A 22,824-nucleotide genomic window follows, 5' to 3' on the forward strand; every position below is an offset into this window, starting at 1 on the left:
ATATTCCCTTTGCAGGGTGTTTTGTTTTCAAGATTTTCACGTTTTATAACATTGGGTGTGAATAGAGGCTAGGTTTGCTACTTTAGAATCATTCCATCGCTGTGTGGTTGAGCTGACAGCTTGTGTTCACTCGGCAGCAGAAGCCTTTTTTTTATTTTCACTTGACCTCAGCATCTGGGAAAAGGCATTGCAGTGCAGGGTTTTATGGTAAAGGATAAAGAAATGTTTGCTGCATTCAAATTTTCACTGTTGCAGCCCATTATAGGCAAAGCACTCCATTCATCTTACCATGACATTGCTGTTTCTATATATATATAATTCATGTTTATTTAAATTTAGAAAATCTGACAACATTCATGACAGACACTGCTTTTTCTGTCTTTCACCAGTCGAGTGAGCTGCGCTTGTTTGCTGATGTGTGACAATTTGACAACCTGCAGTAAGGAAGAGAGAGGAAATTTCTTTTCGAGTTTTACATCAGGCAAATGCACGCATAACTTTGACTTTTTTATTATTTCTTTTGATTCCATTTATGTTTGTAGCTTTAACTTAAATATAAATCCAAGTTCTGAGCACTTGCAAGTTTGACACAGAGGGTCTCTAGTTTGGCCACATGAGTACACATTTTCCACAGATGTATTCATTTACACGTTTATGGACCAAATGGTTCAAAGGATTCTTTTAAAATAAAAAATAAAAGACTTATGAAAGTCCTATAGCAGGTTTTTAAACAAATGGTTGACTTAAGTGTGGAGAACTTATTAAAAGGCTCACTGTGCAGGTTATTACAGCCGTTTTTGAGCTTAATGTACATGAGTCCATTTACAGCAGGTTAAAAAAGTTAAACTAGTTGAACTTTGATCAATCAGGGACTCAGATTTCGTATTGACGTATGGATGGTATCTCTTTACATTTATGGAAGTGTCTACTGCTATAAAATTGATCATGGAGGAGAAATTAATAACTTTGGTTTCAGCCCGGCTGGAATTACGACACCAAGTCTCTCGTATATCAGCATAGAGCTGGGAAATAAAAAGCCTTGAGCAAGATTTGCACCACTTTGACATTTCACACCAAGCCTTCTCCAACTATAGGTGGCAGACATCCACTAGTGTCAGGTAGTGGCAGTCCAGTGTGAACACCATAAGGTTAACATATGCGCATGTAGTGCATTCAGGTGTGAACGTTGCATCACGGTCCCATTCCACGCACACACTCATTCATATACTGAAAACGGCTTTTCTGCCACTACACTACACTGCCACTATCTAAATCCATCAGGAGCAATGGGGTGGTTCCAGTGCCTTGCCCAAGGACGTTTCGACACGGGCAAGATATGAACTGAACTTTCAATCCTCCGATCAGCATTGATCACTCAACCTGTGCACCAGAATAAATGAAAGCCAGATTACACAGATGCTGCAGTATTCAGTGCAAAGGGAGAGACAATGAGTAGGGAACAACTTCATGTGGTCTAGACACAGTGGGACTATAAACTAAGTCTAAAAAAGGGGAAAATGGGGAAGTGAAAGGAGAAGTTATTCATAAATCTATCCAAACTAGAAAAAAGGCTCCATATTCCTACTAGTACAAAAGCATTTTCTCGAGGATTCTTGGTTGTTGACGAGTTGCTCTGAAATTGCTTATTCAGCAAAACCTTGCTCTAAATGTCAGATCGATGCAGCCTTAATGGTCAAGCAAAAGAACCCACAAAAGTTAGTGCAGATCTATTGATTATCGGAAAGGGTTTTTAAAACTTGTGATCTATTTTTGTTTTCTGATGACTGTTTTAACTAGCCAGCTGTGAACGTCTCCGCGTGTATGTGACTGACAGCTGACCCAACTAATCCAATGTGTCCCTAAACTTAATCTACTATCTGATCAGTTTTCATCTTTCTTGGCTGAAGGTTCCTCTCAGAAATAATTAGCTTGTTGGGTTACAAGAGTTTCTGTTGGAGCCTGAAGATTAAAATGAGTGAGCGGATCCCAGTTTGATCTGACTGCTGGTAATCCCAGTGATGTTCTCATCCAGTCTCCACGGTGACAGTCCTCCTTCTCTTTCGCTTTCTGCTGGCTCAGTGCTTCTTACCATCGATCTGTGGGTTGTCAGATTGCTTTCAGCCGCCATCACCTTCTGCTGTCAGAAAAGAAAAGTGGTAAGGACTGTGGTGAAGAAGGTATAAAAAAAGAAGGCTATGGTTGTGTTTAACTCAAAATGGTTTGGTTGGGCGATTTTTTTTTTTACTACTTTTTTGACATTCTTTTGCTCTGCACATGAATGCATCGTAGAGCACACCAGCAGGACTAATTATGGCCGACACTGACTATCCCCCCAGCTCCTCTTCCCTCCCCAGCCGCATAACCAATTCAGTGGCACACAGCTGCCACTATTGTAAATAAGTCTGACAGAGCCAGAGGTGAGGAGCTGAATACATTCATGGGCGTGTGCTGGGGCCGCAGCTTGTGCTCACACTGGAATAAAACAGGCTCTCCAGTTGTTAGACGTCAACATTTATCTCCACTGTGCACTGCTCGATGTTCAGAGAGGGACCACATGTTGGGGACCGCAACAGCAGGAGGGCTGCGAGGTATTGGAGGCTAGGGAGCAGCAATAAACAATTTAAGTGTTAGACCAGTGGAAAAAGAAGAGCGATGGAATATTTCAGACAGAAGGAAATGGGCACTGAGGGTATTGTCCACATATGAGGATAACAGCTGGAGAACGTGGAGGTGTTTTTCTTAAAGCATCAAAGAGGAAAATTGTGTGATTTTAGATCTGCAGTATGTTGGCTGGTCATGGAATTGTTTTCTTGAAGTTGTGAAACTGCAGTTTTGAGCATTTAAAAAAAAAAAACAGGACATTGTAGAACAGAAACTTTACAAATCATCTTTGCTCATTGAAACTAAGATCTGTTGCTCTCACATGCTGGAGTATTTTGCCTTCTTTCACTTTTCCTGACAACTCCTGCAAAATATTTGGAAAACTTTTCAAAAATGTCTACAAGCAAGGAGTGAATTCAAGCAGTACAAGGTAGTTAGTAAAGGTTTCAGCCTGGAAAAAAAGAAAAGTTGTTGACAGGACAAAAGCACAGCTCCAACCCAGAGGAGATGTTTCTATCAAGCATATTTTTTTTAGTAAGAAATGCAGTGGAAAGGGTTGAGACAAACATAAAAAATATGTTACAGAATGTAAGTTTCCACAAATAATCTATGATATGTTGGCTCACATGAATGGTGAAACTACATTTTAGTAAGTTACAGTGATGATAAACAGCCTTGTCACACTTCCATTACATATTGCACGAATAAAAAATTGGTCATACCTGAATATACGTGGAAAAGTGTTGTGGTCTTCACATGAAATATTCCCAGATGTATCATGAATAAACCATATTCAAACCACTAAAGAAGTACAAATAAACCATGCAAAGAACATGTAAATCAACAGCGAACATGAACCGTGTGTGATTGTTGCGCTGTTTATATGCAATTAATTAGTGATTTGTGAATCAATTACACAATTTCATGTCATATGTGCAATGTGTATGCAATATAAATGTTCTTCATCTGTGGTACATCCATGAAAAGTCCATTAGACATACGTGGAACAGTTGTGGAAAGTCTGCATCTTTCAAAAATCACGCACAATTACGTAAGTTTTTACGCAAGAGTTACGTAATACTGAAAATACGTGTGAACTGCATAATTTTCAACCGACAAAATTTTTTGAAAAGCTCAAAAATGAATTCAAGTTAAAATTCGTTGGTCTTTATGTCACACATGTATCATGAAATACCAAAATTTCATATTCAAGGATACAAAGGATTCAAAGGGATTTATTGTCATGCACATAGTAAGGAAACAGGTTTCCCTGTACAATGAGATGCTTGAATGAACCTATACAGGAATCAGCTGTTGTGCAAATTCATCTGAGAATAACTGTGCAAAAGAGTCTTTCATTACCTAAACCGTGTGATAGACATGGATGTTGTTGAATATTAGGGCGTAAGTGTGTACGTACTGGCTGTGTGACATGGCCTTTAGTTTGGCTACAGAGACTCTCATTAAGGCACAATAAAAAAGTAAAAAAAAATATATATATATATATATTTACTTTTAATTGAGCACCAAATATTTCCAGGTTGGTACAAAGCTTTTCTCTGACTTAAATGTAACCTGATTAGACAGTTCCTGATAATTGTTTTTTATATATATATATATATATATATATATATATATATATATACAACCAGCCAGTACAGGATTGGTTTGGGTTCAATGAATAATTTAATATTGTTATGATTTCCCTTTATTCCGTTGTGAATTCTAAAATTGACAAAAGTCAAAGGATTTAAAAACTCCACTAATAAGAGTCAACCATATAGAGTCCAATCATTGACTGAATATGAGAATTGGACCGAGTGAGAGTGATGTCAACTGTTGAAAATGAGTTACATCTGTCCTTCAAACAAAGATGACGTCACATTCGAACCAGAAATTATCAGTAAGCAGTAATTAGAGAAGATCCAACCCACCCACCGACTATATATGAGAAATGGATCGAGTGCGTCTGATGTCACTGATAAAAAATGGCTTTCTCCAACCAAATAAAGTCAATTTAGTCGCTTTTTTTTAGGATAGCTACATTTTTTCACACTGTGATTTGTCCGAGTCTGACTGTGTCAGCATTTCTATGGTAACCACTCTCACAAATCAGGAGTGAATTTGTTGGAAACCCCACATCCCTACTTCTAAAAGCGGGCTCGAGAATCTGCCAATCATACTTTTTGATTGTTCCACGTGAAACCACCTACCTTTTTATGAGGCATCTGATATGACAGTTTTAATTGGAAAAACTTGCATTACTGACAAAACAACATTAAAACATTAGGATTATCAAGAACATTTTAATAACATATAGCAGAGCAAGAATTGTTATTCTGACAAATAGAATGACTGAGTAATAGCTGTTTATTTCTTTGTAGAAGTTAACGGGATCTTGGCTTTTTGGAACCAGCAGGTACCTCCTGTTTAGAACGCCAGGGTGAGGGGTCACTTATTCAAGCTCTCTTTTATAGTTAATTAGTCTAACAAGTGATTTGAATGGTTGGTTTTAACCCTACAGATCCACAAGTTTACCTTCATATTAGATTACTGCTATATATCAAGGCAAAAAAAAACACTTTTAGATTTCAAGAACTGAAGATCCTTCTTTTTGAAGGAAGAAAGGACAGTTGAACTTGTAACAACTACCAACAAATAAAGGAATCCATTTTACTTGCAATTGTATTTTATTTGACCATTTCATCTGGTAGAGCACTTTGAGCTACGGGCCTCAACAGCATGGTCTTTTATCCACCATTCAAACATAAAAAGCTGAAAATATAGCCGCAACTTTTTGCTTAAAAGGCACATTCTTTACCCTCTATAGGCGGCAATCTTTCAGTAAAAAACTGTTTTTTGTGGGGTCTTTTTGTAATTTAGTGATTTTTCTGCAACCTTGCATTGCTCTGGTTGACTTCAGGTCACCAACATGGCGGAAAAAAAGGGTAGGAGTGAAAACAGTGTGCTGGGTCTGGACCCTGGCCTGGACCTCGACCTGGGAGCAGTGCAGGGGTGGTGCACTCAGCAGAAGACCATAGTGAGTGTTTTTTGTGGAGATTATTAAAGAGCCATATTTCTCTGCTGCAGCCCCAGAGCATCTGCTCTTACGGGCCGATCTCCACACTGGCAGATGGGTTATGAAACAACCCTCGCTGGAGATTCATCACTGTGAAGGGCCATGGTGCTTCTTTTTTTTCCCTCTTCCTCCCACTCCACTCTCCCATTCTTTTATCTAGTTTTACTCATTTACAGTTTTGGTCTGCTGAATGAGTTGTATTACATTCACTGCACCGAAGCATACGCAAATTCAGCTCAAGTCTGTCTGAGCAGCTTGACTGTCTTATTGGCTCTTGCCTGTCAGTTTCTGGTTTCCCTTTGAGATCATTCTTTAACAGTAGTTTGACATCGCTGTTTTTTCTCAGAAATCACTGAAACGATTGCAGAAAGCGATGAAGGCTTAGTCACATGCACTCATATGGGGGGTTGACCTCTATGGGTGCTGCAGGTTTTTCAGGTTGTCCGGGCCTCGTGGATGGTTGTAAAGAGGAGGAATTGCATCTTATGGAGACCAGAAGTGTGTCTTGCAGTTCCCTTGTGACTTGTGCGGCCACCTCAAGGAACGTCATGAAAATGGAACGTACCATTGTCATGTGTGCGGAGAGTGTATCGTGAAGTGTCTAGGATATTGTTATATGCACATATGACGTCCGGGTGATGCTGTTATACGGTGTCCTTACGCCAGACTCTAATTATTAGTGATGCACGTGCACTGGCTCCTTACTTACTACGCTCAAATGCCCCGTACAGGCAGCCCTAGACTTTGCCCGTAGACGGCCTGTATCCAGCCGTCCATCTTTTCCAACTATTTTAAAATGACTTAAATCTGATGATATTAGACAATCCCAAAAGCAAATTTTAATTCCCCCAAGGTTTAATTTACATTTTTTATTCTCAGTTATCTGATAACCCGGTTAATATATGACTTTTCCGGGGTTTACCCTACCTTTCCCCTTAACCCTTGTGCTATCCTAGGCACTTTAACATTGGGAGTTGTGTCATCTAGAACCACTAGACAGTGCGCTGAACCTTTTTTCTACAATGATTTGTGAACCTCACTGGTGTCCATGGATGACATGAAATCCTCTTCACCTTTATCCACCTTTGTCATGGTAGGGAGAACACGTCAATGTAAGGGTGGGGTCATCCAAGATAGCACAAGGGTCAAAAAGATGGGATAGCCTGGAGCAACCTTGTATGAAAAGATTTCATCATTTCAATCTCCCTCCCAGCCTTCTGTGGATACTACTGTTTGGCCTAATCTCAGTGGTTCCCCTTGAGAGTTCTGTGTCATCAAACAGCGATTCAAAGCTTAACTTTTTTTTTATCTGGCTGCCAAATTTACATGTCAGCTCATTTAGGGCAGTTTTCGATCATTCCTGACCTCTTTTAGATTGGCACATCTGTCAGTTCCTGGGTGGCTATAGTGCAGAGTCGGCGTGGTCAATTTCTGATTGGAAGGTTGCAGGTTTGATTTTCGCCTTTCCTTCCCATGTTTCGAAATGTCCCTGGGAAAAACACTGAATCCCTCATTATTCCTGGTGGTTACAGGCTGGCGCCTTGCATGGCAGCAGAGGCACCATCTGTGTGTGTGTGTGTGCATAGGTGAATGGAAATTAAGATTGTGATCCATTTTGAACCTTAATCAAGATAGAAATCAAAAGTGCCAAAAAGTATACTCTATTATTCCCATTTTGAAAATAGAATCTTAGCTGCTCCGTTTAAATTTAAAGAGACCGTAAACAGAGAGGGCAAATTACTTTGAAAAATGTGTCAAATTAGCAGTACTTTGATGGATTTGATAACTTCTTAAAAAGATCATTTGAAAAATTCGTTTTCACTAGTCTATAATTTCATAGTCAAGAAAAGACCATGATAGCACTTGAATTTAAAATATGTTTTATAGAAAAAAAACAAAGAAAACCCAGAATCGGGTAGAAAAGGGTACTCCCGCTGTCCACAAACGTGCTTTACATGCGAGGACTGGAAAGGACTAATGAATGAGCTACACCAACTGGAAGGGGGCTCCAAATCCCCCCATGACCTTGTATTAAACAAAGAAAGAGTAGAAAATGCATGGATGGATGGATGGATGGATGGGATAAGGAGTCAATATAAAGTTTGCAGTTGGAAAACCTTTTAGCTAGGATATCTCCTTCTCTATCAGTTCCAGCTTATAGGTTGGGCTAAAAAGTTTGAAATTATAAGACATAATAGGCATTCAGGGGCACATTTTGTACTTAAGTTGAGGTAGGTGGATAAAACGAGTATTTTTTTTTTTTGGTTATGAAAAAGGGGCCAAGTCCAGAAAGTCAAAGCACCAATGGGAGGAAAATAATTGTGTTCTGCATTTTTCCCTTAAGGAAGCCCAACCTATTCAACAAAATTGGACAGGAAAGATTTTCAGATATGAAGACAGATTATAAAAGAAGGGAAAACTAGCTGGAAGAAAAAGAAAAGAGAAAGACATGAACACTACAGGGATCAATTACTTAGAACTGTAAGTTATGGTTTTTTGCTGTATAAGTGCCACACGGGTTTATTGCACTGGGATGGGGCTTGTGGAAAGAGGCAGATTATTAACTACACCAGATAGAAATTGAGGTGGAGAGTCCCATCAGAGAATCAGAAAAAAAAACAATGAAAGAAAGAATGGGGTACATAGCTTGGAAAGAAAAGAAAAGAAAGCAGAGGCAAAGAAAAATGACTGAACCAAGCGCACTCCTCTATCTATTTCTGCTCGTCTTGCACTTTTAAGCGCAGAGCCCATTAAAGAAGATGACAGTGTAACTCAGCCCTGATAATCAACAGAGAGATGGAAGAGGCAGATTCACAGAGGAAAGACCTCAGGCGGCGTTTATTATGTTAGATTTTTCTATAGAACCTGACTTTGCCACAATTTCTCAAAGCGCAAATGAGATTCAAGGAAAATCATTTAGACAGTGAATAAAATAGACATGATAAACCACAGCAGCACTGTTTGGATAAGAAAGGATGAAAAAAGTGAAATTTAGAACCTGTATTTAATAAGAAATACAGACGCATTAAAAAGTCAATTGCATAATTTTGAAGCTGTGATTTCTTTATTTTTTATTACTTATTTTGACAGATTGACAGACCAAATCCTTTTGTCTCGCCTGGAAAGCTGGGTGGGTCTTCGAGGTAGTGCTTTAGAATGGTTCAGATCTTATTTAAATGAGAGGAGCTTCTGTGTCCGTCTTGGACGTGCAGAATCCCGTAGAGCAACTTTCACATGTGGTGTACCTCAGGGCTCTGTTCTGGGGCCTCTTCTTTTTTCATTGTACCTGCTTCCACTTGGGTGTATTCTCCGCAAACACGGGATTTCATTCCACCTCTATGCTGACGACAGTCAGATTTACATACCGTTAAAACAGGAAGAAGCATATTCTGCTCACCAGTTACTAGAATGTCTTGATGACATTAAGACATGGATGTCATGTAACTTCCTGCACTTAAACCAGGAAAAAACAGAGGTTCTGCTATTTGGTCCAAGTGATGTCTCTAAGGCACATGTCGACTTAGGCGTTTTAAATGATCACCTGAAACAGACAGCAACAAGTCTAGGTGTGAAACTGGATAGCAATTTAACTTTTAATGCTCATATAAACTTAGTGGTGAAATCCAGTATTTTTCACCTGAGACAACTGGCCAAGGTTAAACCTCTCCTCTCCCGCCATGACTTTGAGATTTTAATCCATGCTTTTATTTCAACACGTTTGGACTACTGTAATGCTCTCTATGTTGGGCTTTCCCAGAAATTACTTGCTCGTTTGCAGTTAGTCCAAAATGCAGCTGCCCGTCTTCTAACTGGTACACGGAAACAAGAACATATCACTCCCATTTTAGCATCTCTTCACTGGCTCCCAGTTCGCTTACGCATTGATTTTAAAATTCTCCTATTTGTTTTTAAATGTCTCCATGGACTCGCCCCAAAATATTTGTCTGACCTGATTCAGGTGTACAATCCCCCCCGCTCCCTTAGGTCAACAAATCAGACACAGCTGGTCGTCTCGAAGACCAGGAGAAAACTGAGAGGTGACCGAGCCTTCTCAGTCTTCGGACCAAAAATCTGGAACGAATTGCCCCTGTACCTCAGACAGATAAACTCACTCAGTATTTTTAAATCTGCTCTTAAAACATATTTTTTCACTTTGGCTTTTAACTGAGTTGGGATCCGGACCTATTTTATTATGTGTTTTATGCTTTATATTTTTATGTGCTTTTATTAATTTTTGTATTGTTCAGCACTTTGGTGAACCTTGTTCTGTTTAAAGTGCTTTATAAATAAAGTTGAGTTGAGTTGAGTTGAGATTTTGATGGGATTAACATGTAAACGTTTAGCAAACTTTGATGATCTTTCATCACCTTTTTTTATGTTTTCATATTTTAATCACATTACATAATATAACCATTTGTATATGTGCAGTTCTCATTAGCATGATCAAAACCTTCCTTAAAAACCTATTTTTTATAACTTGGTCCACGTTTTCTGCTCTGTATATAAAACTCAAGAAAATTTGGATTTTCTGTCAATTCCTTGATGTAATGGGCTTTGCCGGGTAAAATCCAGACTTGATACAACCAAAAGTTTCATAAATATAAATGTGAACATAAATACATAAAGGGTATCCAGCATAAAAATCTCTGCCAAAAATCCCCTGTGCGAATTCGCTGCTTCGACCCCTGAAGGGACACGCAGAAAGGTGAACAACCAATAAGTAAAGACTAATAGTAAAATATAAAAGGTGTTTTTTGTAAAGTTAAATTCTTAACTGTAAATCTAAATATGCCATCTATGTATATCTATCAGCAGGACCACATTTGTAACCCTACTCCTTTCTCAATAATAAATCCAAATGGTAAAAGTAAAAGGTAACTATCATTTTTAAATATTGACCTTAAAACTAAAAGTTGTTGATATATCTGAAAGTTAAAATGGCAAAATTTAAATGGTATAAGTCAATCGTCTTTACAATTTTATGTTGAACAATTCCTCTCCGCTGTACTGCACATGAAACCATTGCTCCTAGACGTTGCATCTTTGGAAGTTCAGCCTCACCGTGATGGCAAATAACTGTATACATGTGCATTGCACAGGACGACACAGAATGTCACCACTGACATTTGTCAACGTTGAATGAATTGCTCTCAGTTTTCACTCAATGTACAGAAGAAGAAAGGTGTCGCAAAACCGCACACACGAAAAAGGCTCGAGAGCAAAACAAAATTACATTTTAAAAAGCTACATCGGGTGTGTTTGCAAAAACTGCCCTTAGAACACATGCACATTATAAAAAAATGAAAGGACTACAGCTATTTGGCACAAAAATGATTATTTCTCAAAGAACAGCTGCCAAGATCTGGGATAAAGCTAAAATAAAAAGCAGCAACAGGGTTTTTAGAAGTTTTCACTTTTGATTATTTTTTTCAATAGATGTTGAAAAATAACTGTCCTAAATTTTTTAGGGATCCTAAATGGGCTTACAAGTCAACTGAGTGAAATGCAAAAGATAACATTTTGCTCCAAGGTGTAAAAAAAGGACAGATGGCAAAGAGATGATCAAAAAAGAGTGATGGAAGCCACAGCAGTTTAGAGGTGAGATGATGAGGAGGAGGGAAAAAATGGGGAGGTAATGACTGGAATTTATAAAAGCTGTATAGAGGAGCACAGCTAGCAAATATTTAAAGGGAAACTTGCCGAGGAGAGATGGAGATCCAGTGGAAAGGAGAGGATGGGAACACGGGAGTAAATAGGGCTGTCATGGGAGTGGTAGAGGGTAAGAGGGTCAGGATTCTACCCTGTGGTCTCCTATGGCAATTGAAATTAGGCGGGGGTGGCAGCAGGACTGGAGGAAACAGGCGACATGATAATCAATTTGAGGCTGAATCGGAAACATGAGCCAGTGCTCGGGGAGGGGACCTCGTTACCCCCACCAGGCCTCCAGATGGCCCCGACATCAGCCCTGTGTGGGTTCTATCTGAGTATGCAGTGTGTTCGTCAATGTATGTGTAGGTTTTTGTGTTTTAAAAAAAAATTTTTTTAAGAGAATGCCATCTGCCTGAAGTGCAAAGGAAGTTCAGCAGAAGCATTGCTGATATTAGGGTATATGGGTAAAACACTGTATGCTGTTGTCTGTTTGGGTCAGCAAAAAAAAATAATTCTCCTCTCTGATCAATTTTTAAACGGTTGGCAAACGTCCTCCATTTGTCGCTACCAAATCCATGTTCCTGATAGGTCAAAGTTCCTCATGGTTTCACTTTCAACAAGCGTTCAATAGCTGTACATTTAGAAGGTAAATTCTGAAAACGGTTGTTGAAACTTGTGCCGCAATGCAAGAGTTTGCAACATGGAAGCCCGAAAACAGGCAATTATGTGCATTTACATTGACTTTTCTTTGAAGGTGGCCGCTTGAACACATGTTGCCGAGAGCGAGTGAACGTGGTTTGATAGAGACACTATACCCAAATCATTACAAGGTAGTGAAACAAGAGTGGAGTATGGAGCATACATTTTTCGTTCCTCGTATTGGTTAATTTTAATATCCAGCCCAATTCCAAAACAGCATGTACCTTCATGTTTTATTCAAATGATCTATTATGGCTACACTGTATTACAGTCCATAGTTTGTTTGAGCTTCTTAGCAAGTAGATCTTTGCTCTTCAGGTTTACTGTGAGGTGAAGTGAAGAAGAGTTTAGGGATGTTGCAACTGGTATTAGCAGTCATCCTCTCCATTCATCCATCTCCCAGCAGAGCAGCATTCTCAGTTGATGTTGTTAAGTACCTCCACTAACAATCAGAAAACTATTCCATTGCTTTAATAATGAGACAGGTGCTAAAAAGAGATTGTGCAGCGTGTTGAGTATTCAGACTAACTGTAGTGATTACTGCTGTAGTTTCTTTGTAGTATTTTCTTCTCTTTTTGTTGTTGTTTATCTTTATATTTTTTTCTGTATCTATCCATCTAGCTATCCCCCATTTATTCATCAATCCATCCAACCCCCTATCAACCCATCCATCCATCTATCCACCCATCCATTCCCACATCCATCCATCCACTATCAGTCCATCCATCCATCATATACCAGTTTTTAGCTGTTTTTTTTCTTGTTTTTTAAATTTTTTTTATTTTTTTTTTAATAACTTCATTGAGACGCTTGGAAACTTTTCAACATGTAAGATGACATCTCCTGATCCCTCCCTGATCCCTCTCTTTATGTTTTCCATGCAACATTTTTAAAAGTATTTAAGAGAATTGCCTGAACCTGTAAATAATGAGCAGAAATATTGAAGCAATCAGTGCAGATGACAGACAAACAAGGCTGAACTGCTGACTTTATTGACAAATGGAACGAGTTTCTTCTTTTTTTTTTCTTTTAGAAGATGTTGCCTCATGCATTCTTATATGTGTGCTTGAAAATACTTCATAAAAGCACTCACAGAAAGTGTTGAGCATGCACTAGTTGTAGGGGGCATCATTATGCAGCTGTTTGTTCTGACTCCCTATTTCTGTTGTGGTTGCACTGGAACTAAGGGGGTGGCTGTGTCATTTTGTCTTGTACAGATATCGTCAGTTGTCTTGTGTGTCTTTGTGTTGGAGCCTCTGTTTCACCTTTTTTTTTCTTAAAAAAGCATCAAAAGCTAGCTTGTGATAAATTGATTTGTTGGTGTCTGCAGGTGAGCCAGCAGTGGCCAGAGAGAACAACTGCCTGAATGCCGCAAAGGACTGCAACCTGAACGACATGTGCAAAAAGTACCGCTCGTCCTACATCAGCACCTGCACCAGCCGAGTCTCCACCACAGAAGTCTGCAACAAGAGGAAGTGCCACAAGGCCCTGAGGCAGTTCTTTGACAAGGCAAGGCGTCTTTTATCCCCCAAAACATGCGAAAACTAAGGTTTTTCAAAGTGATTGAAATCTAATAAAAACTATTTCTACACAGGAGACAGAAAGGATTTGCTTTCGCATTCATTCATTCCAAATATGTTCTTTCTGTCTGTTCTATCTTGTAAAATGTCACCAGAAGATTTGTAATTACAGCACAGCGCCTGCCACGTCTCTTTAGAATAGCCTTACAAGCATAACTTTAACTGAGGCAAAATAGAAGAGCTACTAAGCATGCATGACATTGTTGATCTCACAAAGATGTGTGATTTGGTTTTCTCTGCGAGCAGCTTTAGGCAGCCTTAAAGTGCTTTCTACTGCTGATAAAACTGTGATTGCCTTTTCCTTCTGTCTGTCAATTGTGGCTGCTCTTTTACATCTACATTTTTCATCTTGAATATCTACATGTTTTTTTTTAACTACCTTTGTGTTGCAGCACTTTTTCCCCACCTCCTGCACTGACTTATTTGATTTGAGCTAACGCTTTACCCTTCACCCATAGTTTAGTCCTATCGTCCAAACATGTCAAAATGACAAGGACAAAAACTCAGCTTCAAGGCTTTACTAAGAAATACCACCCATACAAGAACATACAAAAACAACCCAGTGATGCTTCTAAACATGTCAAACATTTAAACCACCCTTACAATTTGTTTGCTTGATGGTTTGATCATTTTACGTTCTTTTCTAGAAATATTCGGTGAATCAGCCAAACATTCTGTGATTTTCATGTTTTGTTCAGCATATTTACCAGTGTTATTCATACACCCCTTATATCTGTGAAGAAGTGTTCAGTTAAATTTGTGTATTCTTTTTGTCTGTCTTGTCAGTAGAAGGGCCCCCTGGGAGAGGACAAATTTGTTATTATAGCTTAGCTTATGATTTATTTTGGCATCGTCGGGTCCTGGTTTACATAATAAAAGATTTTGTTTACTTAACACTCAACAAGGAAGAACAATTTTCCATTTTTTCTGATGGTAACCCAAAATTTCAGACCAAAATATTACGCAAAATGCTTTTAGTTTTTTATTAATAAGCTATTTCTGAAGCCAGCATTAGCTTGTATCATTTTACCAGTAATTGAGTGCATTAGTGGGTAATTTAGCAGGAAACAGGGAACATTACTGATGGTTGGCTCCAAACAATGAACATAACAGGAGTGAAAATGATGTTGCTGTAGATGACATCACTGTGGATAATATAATGGCGTGATGATGGGTTCCTTCTCTGCAGGTTCCTGCAAAGCACAGCTATGGCATGCTGTTTTGCTCATGCCCTCTCAATGACCTCCCGGCCTGCTTCGAACGCAGACGTCAGACCATCGTCCCCGTCTGCTCCTACGAGGAAAAACAGAAGCCCAACTGTCTTGAGCTGCAGGGCTCTTGCAAGACCAACTACATCTGCAGGTTGGAATGAGTGAAACTTTAAAATGCATTTACATGATAATGTTCAATATCTTAAAAGGCATTCCTTCGTTGGACAGCCAGTTGCAATTAAATCCTAATAAATATTTTAATTAGGTCGGATTAATGATGTACTAATGATAACTCTTTACTTATACATTGATATCGACAGCAGCCTAGATCAAAAGCCTTCAGTTTTTACCACACACCAATTTCAGTTGTGTTCGTAATAGTGCTGGGTGTCCATTCTGGTGGTAGACAGCCAAGTAAGCCTTTCAAACACAGGTTTCATATTCCAGGCCTCTGGGTTTTGTGTCCTACATGTTTTCCATCTAACCTGCCAGTGTAGCTTTTTATTGGCAAAACACACTTGATTCAGGCAATCAGCAACAGGTAGGGCTGGGTTTCTGAAATAGCCACAGGATGCTGACACTTGAGGCCAAGAATAAGACACCCTACTTTGTAACCTAAAGGAGATAAGGCAAAATATTTTTTTCAATTCCTTACGCATTTTACTTCACTTGCCTGCCAAGACCTAAATCTTCTAAGAGGTATGTGATTTATTGGTCACTTTGGTTAAAATGTGTTCATTTCCCTCTGTAATCCCTAAGGAAGTGTTGAGAAACCTTATAGGTGTGTTTAATGTGTTTATCATAGTTCCAATCACGCACCACATGCAGAACTTAATAAATAAATAAATAAATAAGTGTGGTGATGCGGTTATCGTCACACCCCTACACACCTGATCCAGGTAATCAACAGCAGATAAGACACTGTTTCTGGAAAACGAGCAGGAGGCCGGCCCTCGAGGCCTGGATTTAGGCACCCCTGCTATAGGTTATGACATTTTTGATTTAATGCCTTATGACTTGCCCCATGTTTGCTGTTGTTTGCCTTTAACAGGGGATGATTGCACAGATTTATGCCAGTGCATTCCTAGTACTACCTTTCACAATAAAATGAAACAAAATGTTCAGCACTGAGTGTTCTCACTTACAGAACATTGCCTTCTCTCCAGCTAGTTTCTCCAGCTGCAAATATACGCAGCCTCATAACTTTATTCTTGCTTTTGTAACTTTCAAATAAACGGCTTTGAACCTTGACATGTTAAGTCCAGACAGTGTGACAGTTTCTTCACTTTGTCATTAACATACATATTTACAAGTCAAAATTGCTAATAAATGATCTGCCTTTATCTTGATGCTCAGCGGAGTGGCGGATATGAGTAAAAAAAAAAGTCCTAGACATCGGAATCTGCCCTTGATGGAGTGAATGTGTGTAGGTGATCTCTGGGGCCTACATTCAAACCGTGTTGTGGTTCTAGATCAAATTCAAGGATTAGCCATTCTAAACAAGCCCCATTTGGACTCTGGCCTCATCCGCAGTATCTACTTAACAAGAAGCGGGCTGACAACGGTAAATTAATAATAGAAGAATTTCCCTTTTCCTCCATCTCTGTCAGGTTTTTTTTCTCAATTGAACTATCTATCAATCAAACATGTGCTCACGACCAAATGGCAAATCTCACTGTGGTGCAGCTTTGTCTCAGTCCATTTGTCAGACAGCGCTGACAGATTAAAGCCACATGCCCCCCTAACATATGGCAGGTGTTCTGTATCGGGTACATGGGACAGCAATCATTGTGTACCGCTCTGCTGTGCGCCAGATTGGTGTCACAGGTTCACTTATGCAGTCAGTTTATGCGGTACACAAAAGTGTTAATGTGTGTTTTTGGTGTATGTCGCCCAGCTGTTGGCCGTTAGGAAGTGTCATTTACAGTTAAACAGAAATCTGCTTTGCTGAAGAAAAGCTGTTTAGGAATATTTGAGGTTATTTTACAGTTATTTTACAGTTTGTTAGTATTTAAGACTTGCATGAGGATAAGTACTGTAAAGGATTTTAAATACTTTCTTTCCCTTTATATATTAATATTTTTGAACTGTTTTTCTCTTTGTTCTTTTTAACCCGGCACATCACATAAGCTGTAACATAACATAACATGACATAAACCAGCAACCGGGTTATTTTTCTTTACTGAAGAAGGCTTCAAGAGGGCTAACTGAATGAGTTCCAGAGTACAATCAAGTATTTTGCTGCACATTAATAGTGACAACAATAGCTTGAAAGTCATAAAATGTTCACTTTAGCAACAGTAGTGCACAACTGTGGTGATTTTTGATTTGATTCATGTGTTTCAGGTCACGACTGGCTGATTTCTTTGTGAACTGCCAACCAGAGCCTCATTCTAAGTCTGGCTGCCTGAAAGAGAACTATGCCAATTGCCTCCTTGCATACTCTGGCCTGATAGGTGAGTTCAAACGTAAAATTCAGTACAGTTACTGTTCTTCTTCCAGCTTAACCCTTCAGGGGTCACCACAGTGAATCAGCTTTCACTGATTCACCCAGGAAGTTTGGCAGAGATTTTTATACTGGATGTCATTCCTGTCACAACCCTATATTTTATCCGGGCCGGGGACCGGCACAGGGACACCCAGACCTGGGCCTCCTTGTAGCTACATTGTTAGACAGTAGCGCAAAGAATCTTGCCCAAGAACCCTCATTGGATAAGAACCTGTGCCCATCCTACACGTAGCCAACTGAGCAATCCAGATGCTAAAATTCAGTTTAATTAATATTGTCTAAAATTTAATTCTGAATTTTTTTTAAATTTTGTCTAAACAACCTAACAAAATATATGTTTTACCCAAGACATGGAAACCCTCTAGTGGCCAAAAACATGTTGCACTTGTATCTACTCACTTTTTATTAGAATATAAACCAATCCACACAGTATTTACACAGTGAGACTACTGTTAAGGTGCGTGTAGCACATGGTGTTCACACTGGACTGTTGGTGGCGCTTATCTGCCACCTACCGTTGAAATACACTGGGTGTATATGGAAGTGGTGTAAATGTCATAAATCTTACTCCGTGCTTTGGAGCTCTATTCCGATATATGAAACACTTGGTGATATAGAATTCCACAAATCGCAACTAGTAATTTAAACGGTTGGCACTTACATGAATTAGAAGGGACAGCATCCATACGTCGCTACCAAATCTTAGATCAAAGCTTAACTGGTTTAACTTTCAACGTACATTCAATGGGCATGCGCTTTGTTAATGGAGCCTGAGAACGGTAGTAGAAACTTGAGTAGCTATGCGAGAAAAAAAGAATTTTGAATGCGGAAGCTGAAAATCGTAGAAAGGATGGATTGGTATTGAAAATATTCTAAAACTGGCCCAAGTAAAGACAGTTTTTATTTTGTGTGAGATAATAACATTTAAATGCGCGATGTTTAAACTGTCTTTTGAAAGATGGATTTGGAAAAAAACTAACGAAATATTCCTTTAGGCCAGGGCTGGCCAGCTCTGGTCAAGGCTCAATCCTGCTGGTTTTCCAGCTGCCTAATGCTGAATACCTTAATCAGATGGGTTCAGTCAATCAGTCAGCATAATCAGGAGCAAGTAACGCACGGAGAGCTGGAACACTGGAATATGGCTCTTGAGGACCAGCCTTTAGCAAAAAGTAGTCTATTTAAGTGTACTACAAAGATACTTATTCAATACTAGAAGTGAGGTAAAAATACTTGAAATTGACTTTTCTGCATTTCCCTTCAGGGGTCGCCACAGCAGAACAGCTTTCACTGAGATTTTGCAGAGTATTTACGCTAAATGCCCGGTGTAAAAATCCTGTATTTTATCCGAGCTGAGGACCAGCACATGGCTACCCAGACTTGGGGCCCCATGTGGCTGCATAGTTAGGCAGTAGCGCAAAGGGTCCTGCCCAAAAACCCACACTGGATGTGGGAACTGAACCCTGATCTCTATTCCAGTTTAGGCTGACATAGTATTCAGTAAACTTCCTACACTACTGGTCGATGGTATACTTGCTCTACCTGTTCTCAATAAAATGAACTTCAAGTGTACTACTTTTTGCTAAGGGAGGATTGGTCAGTGTCGCATTAGACAGCTGTTAATTATGTAATCTGTTTGAGAAGTTGTAATTTGTGGACATATAAAAAGAAAAGCTACATACAGCAACGAATAATCATAACTATCACTGCATTTCCTGAAAATCTTAAATAATGTCTATTTTTATGTTTGTCCTCCAGCACTTATCCAAAAAGATGGTTCATAAATGCTTTTAAAAACACAGTGCTGACAATCATAATGAAGTTGAACAGCAAACTGTGATGCAGTGTTTCTGCAACATATAAAATGCATTTAAACAATTTTTTTCATAAACTTCAGGGACTGTGATGACCCCAAACTACTTGCGCTCACCCAAAATCAGCGTTTCCCCCTTCTGTGACTGCAGCAACAGTGGCAACAGCAAGGATGAGTGTGACAAGTTCACCAAGTTTTTCACTGAGAACATCTGCCTGCGTAAGTTTCTCCTCTGCACAACCCCTGTTTGATCCCCTGTTTCACTTTGTTCTACCCCTTTCGGCTTTGTCTCGGTCTTATCTGCATCTTTGCTTCTATTTTCTCCCATTCTTTTCTGCCGGGCTTTTTTTTTGTTTTTTCTTTTTTCTTTACTGCACTGCACTCAACTCAGCCTTTCAGATTTTCTTCTTACTTTTTCTCCCGGTCTGTCCTCCAAACTAAATATATCACATTCCTTAGCTGGCATTGTTATTCTGCAGCATTGTAGAACAATCAGTGACACTGCAGCACAGTGTCTGAATGTGTGTTTATTTTTCTGCCTCTGGATTTTTGGGCCTCAAAGCTGCAGCAGATCTGCTGTTACTGATCTCTGACAAGAAGTGGCTTTTTCATAGAGTCCTCTTTTACAATAATTTTAATTAATAAACCCCTTTATAAAAAAACACACACAGTATCTCTTTTTTTTGTTTCATACATGCTTGGGCTATCTTGTGAGAAAAAAATGTGCAAATGTTCATGCTTTTTTTTGACTTTTTCCACCTCATAAACTGTGGTTGTGAAGCACACACACATGGTTAATGACAGAAAACAGACAAAGAAAACTTTCTTTTTACGGTAGACCTCTGATTAGAGGATTGCAGGTTCAGATCCCGCCTTGCCTCCTCACGCGTTGCAGTGTCCTTAAGCAGGATGCTGAATGCCACATTGCTTCTGACGGTTAAAGACCCAATCTGGAAAAGCATTCCCAGTGGTATTTAAATTATGATTTCACTGTTTTTAGCCAAATTTTTTTGAAAAAGCAGTCATTTTCTAGGACATAGTGTCTACAGAGCGGCAGCAGGTCAATCTGCCTATAAATTGTGGCCTGAACTGTTGGCGTGGAGTAAGCCTGCCTCCATATCCCGTCAATAATCCGTTTGCACGCCCTCCTGCTAGTTTATAGTCCCTCACAACCCTGATGTAATATTTCCAGTGCAACCAAAATGGTGAGCAATGATGGAGCAGCAGTCGCCATAAGTGTGTGAGTGTGGATGAATGAGGCTACGGCTGTAAAGTGTTTTAAGCCTTAATTAAAGTAGAAAAGGGTCACATAAGTTGACACAGTTTTCCATTTATTAAACATGGAGCTCTCTAAAAATGGACCTGACCTTGAAGGAGCGCTTGACCAAACTCATGAGTAGGGGATCACCTAGCTGCTCGCAAAGCTAAGTCTAATTCTTTTGAAAATCTGTTTTATCAGTTTTGATTATGGGAGCTTGGATCCACAGAGATCTGGGGAAATCATAAAAGCTGTTAAAAGACTTAAAAAATGAGAACATGATGTCAGACTAGGAGCGCACAGCTGACTGGTTTAAGAAATGACCTGAGGTTCTTCTAGTTAATTTGGAAGCATTCGTTGGGTAGTCTAACTTACAAGAGACTGAGGGATTTTGCAAACATATTTCCTTGAGGAGCTCTTTCTGATGAAGATAAGTAAGTCCATTTTTTGTTTGTTTGAGAGGATCACATCAGTTTTATGAGGCCAAGCATCCTAATGTGTAAAACAAAAATCCTGATACATGCCTGTTTTCTATATAACTGTAAACATTAAAACCAATGTGATTTTGGGTATTTCCTATTACCCAGTGGAGATAAGAGTCAGATGAGAGTGTGCTGCTGTGGGAAAAGAGCTATTTCTGCTCCTAGTGTTTTGATATTACACTGTCTATTGGTTGCTGTATCCTCCACAAGGGGGTTCAAATGTAATGGGATTCTTCATTGATTTCTGTGAAGGTCAGGAGACAGGGTCAAATAAAATGTGTGTTTCTTGGATTGCCCATGCTGGGAAAATGTTTGTAATATTGCACATTGGGCGTAATATGAAAGCCACTGACTAAAACCCTGTGTGATATTTGCTTATTTTAATTTAAAACATCTGTAATAAAAAAAAGCCAGTTTTTATGCCTTATTAGCCATAATGTTATTTTATTCTCTTTCTTCTTTTCCTTTCTTTAGCTTATTTCTTTATTAATATTATTATTATTATTGTGACAGCTTTTAAGGCCCCCCCCCCCAAAAAAAAAATAACAATAAAAAAAACCACAACTTGTTCTTGTTAAGTTTGAGTTTCTATAATTTACCATACAAAACAATTGGGTTTTTGATTCAATGCCTAACGGGTTGTTTTGGACTACCATGTCCCAAATGACCACAAAATTATTGTTTATTAAAGATAAACAAATACATACATATTGTTTCATGTTTTTACTATTATCTTAAAGTGCAGTTTTCAAGAATTTCAGAAGAGTAGAAAAATTAGTTGACTAATGATCCAACTCGATAAACATGAGATATTTGTGATCCATCTATGTTTTTAGCCATAAATCCAAATTACCAACTATGATAATGAAAACACCTTTTCAAACTGTTGCTAGAGTACTAAAAGTGGATGGTAACTGCAAATAGGAACTCTTCAACTATAGGAAAAGCATAAAGTTGTTAGTTTATTTAACATAGTAGGGAATCAGTCATGTCTTCAGCTAGCAAAGCAATTGAATTATACATGGGAAAACCTTTAAGACGGTCATTTCTATCTGAAATCATAATCAACATCAGATAAAAGAAGGGCAACAAGCATCAAAGTGTGCTTTGGCTCTAACAGCCAAGTGGGTGTTTGAGTCTGTCTAAATGACAGTGTGTGAGAAAAACACCAACAAGACGCTGCCTCATTTCCACCAGCTATTGTCGTACCCTCCTCTTTGGTCATTTGCCAATTCTTCCAAATTGGCAAATGTTTACCTGAAATAAAAAGAAAGCACAAATGTGCTTGTGAAAGTATCTACCATTCATTGACTTTTTTCTTTTTTTTATTGGAGTTACTGGGATAATTCAATTACTCAATTTTCTGTACTGTATGGCGCACCGGATTTTAGGGTGTACTATCAAGTAATTGTCTATTTTCAAACTTATATCAATAATAATAATAATAACTATTAGCTGCAATAGGTGATACAAAAGAGTCAGAGATAAGTTCGTCAGTAAGTCAGACTTATTAATTGTGTCCACAGAAATTCTAGAACTTGTTTCTAACATGCTTCATGTCAGCCATGTTTGAAGCATTAGCGTATTCGTTTAAAAAAAGTTTGCCTTCTAGTGTGGCAACGTGAATAAATGAAGCAGAACTTCTGAAATTTAAAGGACTTCGATGTTTGATGTCGATTTATGTCTTAATGTCTTCCAGTGAGACGAAAAAAAAACACGCACAATTCCAAATATTTGCATCTTGTGTGAAGAAGCCAAATTACCATCTCTTCCCATATTTGGAAATGTGTAATTGATGCTCCACATGGTTATAAAAACATATTTTTTACTTTCCTTTACTCGTTTAATGTATAGTAACTGTATGTTTTGATGTTTTCATACCTGCATGATTTAATGCATTTAAGAATCAACTTGGAATATCAGAAGGTTTATTGTGGGTCAAAGCC

At 38.8% G+C, this 22,824-nt stretch overlaps 1 protein-coding gene across 2 annotated transcripts in view; it reads left to right on the plus strand.

The window, feature by feature from the left end:
• The window catches only part of gfra1a (gdnf family receptor alpha 1a), a 111,244-nt gene that overhangs the window by 72,659 nt on the left and 15,761 nt on the right, over positions 1–22,824 (plus strand). For both annotated transcript variants that reach the window (XM_011484249.3, XM_011484248.3), the window contains 4 exons: positions 13,359–13,537; positions 14,798–14,970; positions 17,166–17,275; positions 19,223–19,357. In XM_011484249.3, coding sequence (XP_011482551.1) covers positions 13,359–13,537; positions 14,798–14,970; positions 17,166–17,275; positions 19,223–19,357 — 597 coding nt within the window. The remainder of the gene's footprint in view (positions 1–13,358; positions 13,538–14,797; positions 14,971–17,165; positions 17,276–19,222; positions 19,358–22,824) is intronic.

Source organism: Oryzias latipes, chromosome 15 (assembly GCF_053564925.1).
Source record: "Oryzias latipes strain Hd-rR chromosome 15, Olatipes_Hd-rR_3.1".
Taxonomy (NCBI): domain Eukaryota; kingdom Metazoa; phylum Chordata; class Actinopteri; order Beloniformes; family Adrianichthyidae; genus Oryzias; species Oryzias latipes.